The sequence below is a fragment of the Paralichthys olivaceus genome, chromosome 18 (genome assembly GCF_024713975.1).
Source record: "Paralichthys olivaceus isolate ysfri-2021 chromosome 18, ASM2471397v2, whole genome shotgun sequence".
In the NCBI taxonomy this organism is placed as follows: Eukaryota; Metazoa; Chordata; class Actinopteri; order Pleuronectiformes; family Paralichthyidae; genus Paralichthys; species Paralichthys olivaceus.
The window spans coordinates 11,778,675-11,791,345 of NC_091110.1; the positions used below are offsets into that span (position 1 = coordinate 11,778,675).

Genomic DNA, 12,671 nt, shown 5'->3' on the forward strand with positions numbered 1-12,671 from the left:
TGTGGAGTCAGGACCTGGTGTAGCAGGAACATCTGTACACCTGCTTATCTTTTCTGTCTTGGGTCTATATATGAAAGCAAACTAACCTTGAACCAGCTTATGCACATGTGTATTTGGGTGTAATAACCTAATAGGATCGAATATGGTCTCTTTCAATCAGTCAGATTCTGTTACAGAATAAGAACAATAGAAACAATACCCCCCCCCCCCCCCCCAGCCACACAGAGAAATTCGAGTCAAGTTTGTGTATATATATCTAAAATATCACATCTAAAATAATCTGCAGTTGACCAAAGTACTGCACAATGAAAGAAGAAGTGAAATACAAGAAAAGCGGAAAATCTAACAGACTAATAAAATGAAATGAAATTAAAAGTAACTGAAGAAATGCTATCATAAATCTGACATGAGGAAACACCAAACAGGTAAAGACAGATACAATGTCAAAATATAAGATAGTAAAATAGATGAGAAAAGGATGATTCTCTACAGATAATACACAACTTTAACACTTTTTTTTAAATTCAGCCACTGTTTTAATAAAAAGTAGGCATCTCAAAACATTGACAATAGTATTTCAAACTAAAAAACAACATATTTATCACATGTAATTTATTTATGGAGTAATTATATTTGAACGATAATTACCAAGTTGCTCAAATGTACTATTTAATATATACTTTAATAATATAAATACATGCAAAAATACATTGACCAGGGGGTGGCAGCACTGTGCTTCATTCCGCCCAGGAAAACGAAGGAGACGAAGAAGAAAATGAATTGACCGGAAGTAAACCTAGCGCCTGCTCCAGTGTGTTGTGCATGAGGTTGGCGGGTTAATGTCAGTGTTTGTTGGATGTGTTATTTTAAATTCTGCTGCTGAGCAGGTGAATTAAACTTCGCAGCAAAATAACTCGGCATCACGCGGAGTCTTCCTTGTCGGGTAAATAACCGGGTCTCCTCTGAAACACCTTTAATTCACTGTTAGTTAGCATTTAGCTTGTTGCTAAACAGTTCGGCTGCAATGCTAGCAGTCGGCTAACTCGCCGGTGTTCCTCTGCCTGCCGCAGCTTGAAGACATTAGCTAACCCGCAGCGGGGTGAATTCCCCCGGTGTCTCTGTCTGTGTCTCACGCTCGTCTAACGTCGCCAACTCGCTCTTGACGTTCACATCTGCAGTAACTCAGCCCAGTCATGCCGTCCGGCGCTGGATCCAGCAGCCCCGCCGCTGCGCTCGCTGAGGCGCTGGAGAGCTCCGCCGGGCTGATCGACAGACACCTGCAGGATGACCGCTGCTTCCCGGACCTGTCGGAGCTGCTCAGCGTCCCCTCACACAGTAAGTATCAGTGGAGGGATGGAGGAGCAGAGGAGGAAGGGAAGACCCCAACACGAGACACCCAGATTCAAGTGGTTCTGTTTATGGGGCTGCCATGGTAGATGTATTAGTTGCTGGATCGAGCAGGAGGGTGGAAGAATCTTAAATCACAATAGATCGATACTTTATTGACCCCGAGGGATTCTTAGGGATCCAGTAGCAGCAAAACAGTCAAACACAGGAACAAAATGAGTCAAGAAAAGTACACTGCAGTGAGATGAAGGTCCAACCATCAGAACTACTACAAAGCTGCCACTGTAAAGAAGTATGTGCTAGTGGGGATTACTGACAATACATATATTTCAAGTATCACATGATTGAAAGACTCAAGTAACCGAGGCAGACAACTGAAGCCAAATATAGAGATTTAAAGATAAGTAACTGGAGCAGTAAATAGTTGTGCATTAGCCTAACATATTCAGAAAAAGGTTAAAACAGTGAAATAATCAAATATCATCAAATAAAGACAAACATAGAAATGGTGACAGTGACATGGTTAGTGAGTTAGTCACTCTCATTCCATCTGAGAGGAGTTGTACAGTCGTATGTTCTGGGGGATTAAAAGACAGGACAGAGACAGCAGTCTGCCACTGAATGTGCTCCTCTTGTTTTTGTTGATTGTGTTGATAGATATGCCATCCCTCTCTGGAGTGTCAGACATGGACTACCCCCTTCAAGGACCGGGTTTACTGAGTGTGCCAAACCTCCCGGAGCTCAGTGCAGTCCGCCGAGTCCCTCTGCCCCCTGAGCTGGTGGAGCAGTTCAGCCGTATCCTTTTATCATTCAGGAAAAACCACTCCAGTGCTCTGAGTGGCACCCGGAGGTTTCCATCAGATTAAAAATGTAAAGTTGTTTGATTCCTTTTTTGTGTTGGTCAAGACCTTTGAGTTTAAACTTAACGTTTTCATAGATATGCAATGCAACTGCATGATGGGAGTATTTCCTCAAATTTGTCGAGCGTGGCTTACTATTGACAATGATATCTTCATGTGGAACTATGAGGATGGGTGAGTATGTGGATTTAAGAGGAACAAAACTACATGTAACCACAGAGACAGGCTTAAGTTATTAATATTTTTCTGTTGTGTTCCTTGCAGAGGAGATGTGGCCTATTTTGATGGCCTCATCGAAACGATTCTTGCTGTGGGTCTAGTAAAACCAAAACAAGGTACGTATAGATGCATAAAATCCCCGTTTTCATTTACTTTTTATGTGAGTAATTTTTATGATTTGTGTCTTTCTTCTCAGGGATTTTACAGCCACACATTCACTACCTCCTAGTATTGGCCACTTCTGTGGATGTAGTGATCCTCGGGCTGAGTTTCCCAAAGGGCCAAGCTGGTGAGTCAACACAATGACATTGCATTTTATTCGCTCCCCATAGCCGGAGAATTTGTAGATGTCAGAAGAATTTGATTAATACAAATTTGGCTTAAGAAAGACAACAGATACAACAGGTTTAAAACTAGAAGAGCCAGAATACCTTGCTGCTTACATAGATGACGCTTACATAGATATATGCAAACAAGTGGCAGGTATTCATAGCCACAAAATTTGCAAGATAAGGACTCTGCTGTATCCAAACTGTCCTATTGCAACGGTATTACACTCATATGCTCATCAGTACTTAGAGACTGTGTCTTGGTGTTTTTCATGTAAAGACAACAGGGTAGCATATGGAGGGAACTGGGGTGTGGGCGTATCACACATTCTTGATATGATGTAACTCTAATGGTTTATCTGGGTCATGTTTGTGTCTCTGTTGTGTTTTAGGTTTGAACGACAGCATGGCTGGTGGGATGCAGCTGCTCCCAGACCCCCTCTTCTCGATCCCCACAGACAACACCTACATCCTCTCCATCACCTCCACAGACCTGGGACGTATTTTTATGGCAGGAAAGGACGGGTGTCTCTATGAGATAGCTTACCAGGCTGAGGCCGGTTGGCTAAGCCAGCGCTGCAGAAAAATCAACCACTCCAAAAGCTCTCTGTCCTTCCTCCTCCCCTCTGTGCTCCAGTTCTCATTTTCTGAAGATGGTGAGAAAAAGACATATGTCCATGTTGAGCAAAAGATGTCTGTGATCGAAATAGACTTTGCTTCAACTTTTTTTTTGTTGTCCTGTTGCTCCACAGACCCTATTGTGCAGATCGCTATCGACAACTCCCGCAACACATTATTCACACGGTCTGAGAAAGGTGTCCTGCAGGTATATTCATTTCCTGGATACCATCGCAGTTTTATCACATGTGTTTGTGATGAACAGGGAAGCTGGTGATTGTCAGTGGTCTGCAATAAATAACAATTCCTCTTATTTAGGTGTATGACCTGGGAGCCGATGGGCAGGGGATGAGTCGTGTGGCAACCTTGTCACAAAACTCCATTGTTGCTGCTGCTGGAAACATAGCCAGGTATTTCTGGGTTTGACAAACCTAAGATTCTTCTTTTACAGCTGTTATTAAGTCTGCTCATAGGAAAGTCTCTTTAAAACTATCTTTCTGTTGCAGGACAATTGATCGCTCTGTCTTCAAACCCATTGTCCAGATCTCTGTGATTGACAGATCTGAGTCCTCAGACTGTCACTTGCTCGCTGTCACTCATGCAGGTGAAAATGGCTGAACACTACAATAAACAAAACATAGTGGGCTCCTCATATAGCGTTGTGATTTGTTTTTAACGTCTGCACATATTGTTTTTTTATAGGTGTGCGCCTCTACTTCAGCACCACACCTTTTGCCCCTTCTCTCCAGAAGCATGTGGCAGATAGACCGAGCCTGCTAGCTTTGGTCCACGTCCGCCTGCCTCCGGGGTTTTCTGCATCTTCTACTCTGCAGAAACCTGCAAAGGTTCACAAGGCACTACACAGCAAAGGTCTGCTATTTCTCAGGTTAAGATTTTTTAAGTGCTATGTTCAGCTCACCAGTATACAGGACAACTGTTGGCAAGAATGTTATCATTAATTTTTGTTTGCTTTGTTTAAAAATTGCAGGGGTTCTCCTAATGGCTGCTTCTGAGTCAGAGGACAATGACATGCTGTGGTGCATCAATCATGACTCCTTTCCCTTCAAGAAACCCTTGATGGAGACTCAGGTTTGTACATGAAAAGCATAGAGCAACTGGATTATATACTTATTTCCTTTCAGAAATACTGTATAGACCAAACAAACACTGTAGAGTTAATACTGAGAATTCAGAACAGACATTGCATCATTTTCTGGCTCATTGATTCATTTATATTTTTGGCTAGACATTTTATGCCAGTATTTCTGTCATAAAACAGCTTAATTTTTAATGATATAATGAATTATAAAAAACACTTTCTGCTCTGCTTTTGCAGATGATGTCCAACGTTGATGGCCACTCGTGGGCTCTTTGTGCCCTTAACGAGGAGAAGCCGACCAAGATATTTACTCCTCTTAACAAGGAACAGATCCCTATCACTGATTCACCAGTGGTGGTCCAGCAGCACAATATCCCTCCGCAGAAGTTTGTCCTCCTCTCTGCAAAGGTTAATACTGCTGTCATGACTCATTCTGTAGTATATATACTGCTCTATGTTGTTATGGTGCGATAAAACTTGATCTTGCGTATTTAATGTGCGCTCTTCGTTCTGCAGGGGAGTCATATCTTCCAGAAACTGCGGCCAGTAGATCAGCTCCGTCACCTGCTGGTGAGCTGTGCTGGAGGAGAAAGTGAAGAGATTGAGCGCTTCTACAAGCTGCACAGGGTACAAATCATAATCACGGTTTAATATTTTATAATCCCTTTATCAAGGAGGTAAGCCTTCTTAAACATGTGCATGATCTGACTGCAGCCTGCATTGCACACCAATGCCTGCATGCATGATTAAGACATGCAGTCTTCAGGTGTTTCACTTACACACACAAAATACTTACAGAAGTTGTATGTTTGGTGCAGGAGGAGCAGGCTTGTGCCACAGCACTGATCCTGGCTTGTTCCAGTGCTGCTAGTGACAGAGAGGTTTCACAATGGGCCACCAGATCTTTCTTCAGGTCACACAACACTTTCTATTCGCAGATATAGTTACACTTACTCCCTCTAAACAAAACTAAAAAATAGTTCTTCTGTTATCGTAATCAGATATGGAGGAGAAGCCCAGATGAGATTCCCAGCAGCTATGACGTCTCCCAGCACTGTTGGACCTGTGATGAGTTCTCCAGCCCCTGGTAAACATATATTAAATAAATACGGGCAATGCTGAATGCCATTCAAAGACATTTCACTTGTGACGTCATTAAATCTAGGTTTAAAGTGTTGGGATTGCTGTTACTCTCCATTCAGGTATCATTCCTCCAGCTCTGGCCACACCTTTCGCACCGATGCATTCTGGCCCGATCACGCCTATGTCAGCTGGCCCAGAGGTGATTTTCTCAGGGAAGCACAACGGCATCTGCATCTATTTTGCTCGCATTCTTGGGTACGTAAATCCTCTCTTCTGCGTGTGAGCGTAAGTTTATGGACCTGTCTTAAATGAGATGTGTGAATGCAGTGATATGTCCTCACTGAACGACACATCTGTCTCTTCTGTTTCTGCCAACCTCACAGAAATATTTGGGATGGGAGCCTTGCTTGTGAGAAAGCCATGAGCAAAGGAAACCAGACTGTCAGTATTGTAAGTTGTGTAATTACTTCAAGCATCAGAGTTCCTTTTCGTTCTTATACCAGTAGTGTTTAGTTAACAGTTACCTGTTGTCTGCACAGTTGGACAGCAGCGTTGGATCATTTGATCTGGAATCAGTCCTTCTGGAGCTCTGTGGTCTAAGGGAGTTTCTTGATAAAAACTCTCAGTTCAGTCCATCATCTCTCAGTGCTGCAAGGTAAGAGCTCCTTCTTTCCTTGCTCTTGTGTAAAACGATTTGGTTTGTTGAAGTTAAAATACTTTTGGTTAAAGAGTTAAACAGACATCACTGAATTACAAAGTATCAAAGATTGCTGATCTAATCAAATATGTCCAGTTACAACCACACACTGGTCAGTCGTCACTTTTAATTTAAAATATATGGATTTGTTTTATCAATGTTAAAATCCCTGATAGACAATTGCTGTAAATCAGTCTTCCTTTTTGGCACCCCCTATTGGACAAGAATTGAAGTGGCTGAGAAATCTGTGCATTAATACACCAAAATGAGACGTAACACATTTTTATGTTGTCTAAGCACAAAAACTCCTACGATGGTGTTTTGGCAAATGGCCTTTCATAACTTTCTGTCCTTTGACAGTTTTAATTTCTTTAGGTTCTTAAATTGTGGAGATGTGGACTGGATGTGTCCGTTTGACAGTGAAACTTAATATCTCCTTTAATTCATACATGTTATTAATTCTGTCTATTTTGTGCTGCACTGAGAAATAAATCAAAGCTGTATTCATATGAAGAAACAAAAGAGTATATATAAATATGTACACTTTTGTTTTATCGTATTCTTATTTGTACAAATGAAGGAGAACACAGATATTCTAAAACGCTGCTGTAACAGAGTCTCGTTATTTCCCATCTCTCTTAAATAACATCTGTTCTGTTGTCTGTTAGTTTTAGCTCCCCTGCCAACCTGCAGCAAAGGCTGCTGGGATTTATGCGTCCTGATGGAGCCAGCACTCAGCAAGTCCAGCAGGAGCTCCAGAGGAAGTATCACAGTGAGTGCAGGTTTTTCTGAATATCTCTTGGGGCCTTTCATCAGTTATATTAATAATATTAAAATACCATTTTGTCATGAATTCAAAATGTAGGAAACATACTTGATTCATCAGTTCAGTGTTTCACCTGATGTCTTTGTATCTTCATATCTTGTCTCTTTGTGTTTCTTCCTCTGTATCCAGCAAAGGCACAGGTTTATGAGAAAGTGTCCCTGCAGAGCATTCAGCAGTTAGTGCATCGCTCATATCAGACTCTGGCCCTCTGGAAACTTCTCTGTGATCATCAGTTCAGCCTCATTATGTCTGAACTGCCGAAGGTAAATGTGTGCGCAAACCCTTCTGCTGCATTACAAACAGATGCTCATGCATCATCACTGCAGTGTTCACCCACATGCTTCCATGAATATAAGGCTTTCTGGTGCACAGTGTGAACTCTTCATCAGATGTCCCTGTGGGGGCTATTTCTCTCTCCACTCTCTTACTCTTATGTTTTCTATGTTTGCAGGAGTTTCAAGAGCAGATGAAGGGAGCAAGTTTTAAGGACGTAGTGATCCGGGGCAAAGAGTTGTCTGGAGCGCTCGTCACAGCGCTCATTAATGTCTACATCAAAGATAATGCCCCTGTAGATGCCATCAGCAATCACCTGCGGGACATTTGTCCCCTGCTGTACAGTAGTGATGACAGCGTTTGCTCCAAGGTACACACACACACACACACACACACACACACACACACAGCTGAAAGCTCTTCAAATGTTAAATTATTTTAAAACCTTAAACAGTGTTGAAATGGTTAAATATGTCAGATTCTGACAACAGCACTTTTTATCTTTTATTTATGTCTTGGCTTCTTGCTTTCACATTTCTTGCAATGTGTAGGATAATTGTAACAGCATGTGGGGCATTAAAAGATATTGATTCTTTCTCACTGATTCATTGTCTCAGTATATAAATTGTTGCTTTTGTCTCTCAATCAGGCTAATGAGTTGCTGCAGAGCTCCAAACAGGTCCAGAACAAAGTGGATAAAGAGAGAACACTGAGAGAGTCTCTGCGTCTCTATCAGCAAATCAGCCAACACACAGACCTTCCGCTTGTCTGCTCCCAGTACAGACACGGTACGGACACAAAAACCCTCTCTGTGTTTGTTAGATGTATTATTAATAGACCAGTGTATCCAATATTAACTCTAATAACTTTTCTCCCAGTCCGTTTCTATGAGGGAGTCCTTGAGTTGTGCCTCACAGCAGCAGACAAGAAGGATCCACAGAGACTGGGACCCCACTTCTACAAGAACGGAGAGCCGGAGGAGGACAGAGTGGGACAACAGGCTTTCCAGGAAAGGTAACGTGAGGAAAATGTCAGTGTCATCGATGGCTGTTGTAGCTGTCACCAACATTTCTCTTCCACCCTCCCTCTCCCTCCAGACTTGCCTGTTATAAGTGCATCACAGACACCATGCAGGAGCTGGTGAACCAGAGCAAAGCTGCCCCTCAGTCCCCCAGTGTACCGAAGCAGCCTGGGCCACCAGTCATGACCTCTGACCCCAACATGCTCAGCAATGAAGAAGCCACAGCTCATGTGAGTAAGAAGGGGACAGTTGATGCTCATTTCTTGTCACAGCCATGCACATGATCTGAATTTCTAATGAAAATCATGTCTTTCCCTTGAAGTTTGAGCAGATGCTCGGTCTGGCCCAGAGGTCCCAGGACGAGCTGTTTCACATCGCTCTGTACAACTGGCTGATTCAGGCCGACCTGAATGACAAGCTGCTAGAGGTAGTGTGTTCAAGCACCTGTAATTCTCTGTTTTCAGTTGAAACTTGAATCTTAATTTCTTTTAATTACATTTAAATTGCAATTGGGAAACACTGTTGGTATGAGCACTTGAAGTCTTTCTAAAAGCTGCCTTTTCATTTTCTATCTGTTGTCCAGGTGAATTCTCCATACCTGGAGGAACACCTAATGCATATGATCAAACAGGACCAGAATAAAGTGCACAACATGGACCTGTTGTGGCGCTACTACGAGAAGAACCGAAACTTCGGCAAGGCAGCTAATGTGTTGTCCTGCCTCGCTGACATGCTCAGGTTTGGATACACGACAACAGAACAACAAAATCCAGAATTTAACCTGCAACACTGACTCCTTCAGAAAACATTGGTTACCACATATTCCATGTAAATACAGTACAAGGACCCTTTTTAACTGTGTGATTAAAAAGTTACCTATTGTTCAACTCTCTGGTCGTGCAGCACTGAGATCTCTCTAAAGCAGCGTTTGGAATACATCGCCCGAGCCATTCTGTCTGCCAAGAGTTCGTCCTGCATCTCAGCTCAGGCGTCCGATGGAGAGTTCCTTCACGGACTGGAAGAAAAGATGGAGGTATGCGTGTGGTGGCAGTTTGTGAGAGGAGAATTAGGCTTGATCTATTTATGAGAGCTAACATTATCTAGTTTTTTGTATTTGTTGCCTCTTCTTAGCTGGCGCGTATCCAAGTACAAATTCAGGATACCCTGATCAGACAGTACTCCAATCATCCCTCAGTGAAAAATGTCATCTCTCAGTTGGACTCGGAGCTCATGGACATCACAAAGGTAATTTGCAGCATCAGCACGATGGTTTACAGGAATCAGGGATTTTAAATTGTTGCTAAGCGATAATTCATTTATATTAATATATATCTATATATATATGTGTGGTTTTGTTTTACAATGAATTAAAAATGTTTGTAATCCTTTTATTTTGTAGCTTTACGGGGAGTTTGCTGACCATTTCAAATTATCTGAGTGCAAACTGGCCATCATTCACTGCGCAGGACACTCTGATCCCATCCTGGTCCACTCACTGTGGCAGGAGATCATGGACAAAGGTAAGTGTAACAGCCATGCAAACATTTACCATGTGCACTTCCTATACCACAGTGTGCATTAATATGAATATCAAATGTTTGAAATGTGTCTTTCAGAGCTGGGGGACAGCGTGGCCATGAGTCCAGCAGACAGGATGAGGTCTCTTAGTTTAAAACTGGTTTCGCTGGGAAAGATTTATGCTGGAACACCAAGATATTTTCCTCTGGGTGAGCAATCATACCATCCTGCAATTAGTTCAGTTTTCCACTAGTTGGAATTTTCCAGCTTGCTCGTTGTTATTTTGTTAACAGTGATTGAATTAGACTTCCTATTACTGCATCATGTATGTCAGTATGTCTCTGTGGTACAAGTCTGTAGGGTCATGCAGGTGATTGGTTAATTATCCTCCCATTACATCAGACCTGTTCAAACATGTCTTCCCTGTGGAGACTGATTCCTTTTATATGTATCCTTGGTACTTGAACTTATGCACAGGATCAATTATGTCAGAGGCCAAACGCATTTTCTCCAGTCATGATATAGCTGAGTACGCAGCCCTGTGATAGACCGTTCCAGGGTGCACCTCGTGTCTTGCCTTGTTTTATCAGGAATTGGCTTCGGACACTCTTTTCCCCTTAAAGGACGAGCAGTATAGTAAATGAATAGTCGAATGCTGCTTGCAGTAGTAATATTAATGAATGTGACCTGTGATTGTAGAGTTCCTGGTTAAGTTCCTGGAGCAAGAGGTGTGTCGATTCCACTGGGACGTGGGATTTGTCGCCTCCACCATGCAGGAGATTGGAGTACAGTTACCGCGTCTTTTAGAGGTCTATGACCAACTCTTCAAAACACGGGTACATGCTTATGATAAAATATTATTTCCCACTTAATCACCTCTGTGCTTAAGTTTTATTCTAAATTGTCATTATCCTCCCTTGTTGTGTTTTCACCTTTAGGATCCCTGCTGGCAGCGACTGAAGAAACCTCTCCACCTGGTCGAGTGTATCCATGTGCTGCTCTCGGGATATGTGGATGATCCCAGCAGAGTACCGACCTATGACAGGCAAGCATTGTCTGAGTGGGCGTTCAGCTGCTGGCCTGCAGTGGGCGTTGTAGTGCTGGCTTTGTTTTTAGATGGGCCCTTGATCAAAGAATAGACTCACATTTTTAAAACGTACTCTGAAATGTTGGTAGCTGTTTCTCGGATGAAGGTCTCATAAATGTATGTAATAGTGGACAAAATGCATGAAAATTGATATTCAGGTTAAGATAAAATGAAGCTTCTACAGTCTCCACCTCAGCTCAGCCTGCCACTAGCTGGTGCTGCAGCCTGACAGTCAGTGATTCCCCCTCCCCACACTAATATGCCAGGATGTTTAAAACCAGCAAGTTGGATTGTGAGACTGGTGAAATCTCAGAATATCCGTGCAGTTTGGAAGTACTTTGAAGTAGACAATTTAAATAAGGTTGAATGTACATCTGGACGATAACTTGTCCGTAAAAAAATGTCCAGCGCTGCTTTCACTGTTTTCCTCACTGTAAAGTGCTTTGAGTGTTCATCAAGACTTTATAAATACAGACCATGTATCTCCCAAAACCAGCAACAAACCTGCAGTGACGTTAAATGCTTTGTTCTCCACCTATTTCAGACGCAGATTCACTAACGTGTGTCTGGACAACATCTGCGGGTACCTGGTGGAGCTGCAGTCTCTCAGCCCAAACTCGGCTCTTCAACAAACCATCGGCAACTTCAAGTCGCTGCAGGCGAAGCTGGAGAAACTTCACTGACATTACTAATAACATCCTTCATCAGCACGTGGGACAGGTGACCTCTGGATCTCACACTGTCGGCCTTAACCTAACACCTGATTTAAAAACAAATTGAAAGTGTGATTATACACACAGAACATGATGATGTTTGTATTCCACGGCAGAGTTTCCCTTCAGTCTCTTCAGTCTGATGTGTTTGTTGTTAAGGGACAGTGGAAGCAGGTGGTAAACTGAGGAGACACATTTTATAACTTATTTAATGCGTTTTGTTATCCAGCTGAACATTATGCTGAAATGCAAAAAGAGAGAAGCTTTGCATTGTGTGCAAATCGCTCTGTCGGAGATTTCAGTTTCCTTTGTTTATATAAAAAAAGATGAAACCATTCAGAATTTTACAGGTTAGTTTTCATATTTTGAAAATACACACTTAATTTTGGTTATTTTCATATGAAAACACTTTAAACAATATACCCGATTAAAGCCTTTTCACCACAGGGGTAAAAGTTTGTTCTGCTTTAGCCTCCAAACTTGGTTCTGAATGTAATTATGTACATAACTCGGCCATAATCCTCCTCCAAAGGTCCTTCACACAAACATTATTTTCATGTGTATTATTTCCAGTGAGCAGTTTGTCTACTTGGCTTGATACATTTAACAGTGCTGTTGTGTGTGAGTGGTTTTGTAATGAATGCAGAATGTTTTTTAACACGGTTCACGGTGCTACACTGACGACTTGGTCTGCGTTGAGAAAAAAAATTGATAAAACATTTTTTTATGGAGAAATAAAACTTGTAATTGATTTTGTGTATGAGGTTGTTTTGGAAAAAATGACACAGCAACTACTTCTGTTACTTAGTTCAACCAACAAACCTCTGTTCCTCATAGTTTTGTGTTAATTTTTAACTCAGCAGTCATGAGGATGTATTTGCTGAGATAATGTGAATGAAGGCGTCCAGTAACTCACCCAGTGTCGTCACTGTGCATTTACATGATTATCTTTAATCTGAAAACAGCGCTCAGGGTTTCTTA

At 42.1% G+C, this 12,671-nt stretch overlaps 1 protein-coding gene across 2 annotated transcripts; it reads left to right on the top strand.

Moving 5' to 3' along the window:
- Positions 1–774: 774 nt before the first annotated feature.
- nup155 (nucleoporin 155) lies at positions 775–12,441 on the top strand. 2 transcript variants are annotated; one of them, XM_069513858.1, is made up of 34 exons: positions 775–943; positions 1,071–1,335; positions 2,005–2,142; positions 2,285–2,381; positions 2,472–2,542; positions 2,623–2,715; positions 3,148–3,411; positions 3,508–3,581; positions 3,692–3,783; positions 3,880–3,977; positions 4,076–4,243; positions 4,362–4,462; positions 4,710–4,880; positions 4,989–5,099; positions 5,291–5,385; positions 5,474–5,559; positions 5,675–5,810; positions 5,939–6,005; positions 6,095–6,210; positions 6,921–7,024; positions 7,208–7,341; positions 7,530–7,721; positions 8,001–8,139; positions 8,230–8,365; positions 8,449–8,602; positions 8,695–8,799; positions 8,956–9,110; positions 9,276–9,405; positions 9,504–9,617; positions 9,772–9,892; positions 9,989–10,099; positions 10,590–10,726; positions 10,829–10,935; positions 11,522–12,441. In XM_069513858.1, the coding sequence occupies exons 2-34, from the start codon at positions 1,194–1,196 to the stop codon at positions 11,658–11,660; spliced, it is 4,098 nt and encodes a 1,365-aa protein (XP_069369959.1). In that variant the 5' UTR covers positions 775–943; positions 1,071–1,193; the 3' UTR covers positions 11,661–12,441. The 2 variants fall into 2 exon arrangements, with proteins under 2 accessions (XP_069369959.1, XP_019937896.2); XM_020082337.2 differs by having other exon boundaries at positions 776–943; positions 1,179–1,335.
- The last annotated feature ends 230 nt before the right edge of the window (positions 12,442–12,671 follow it).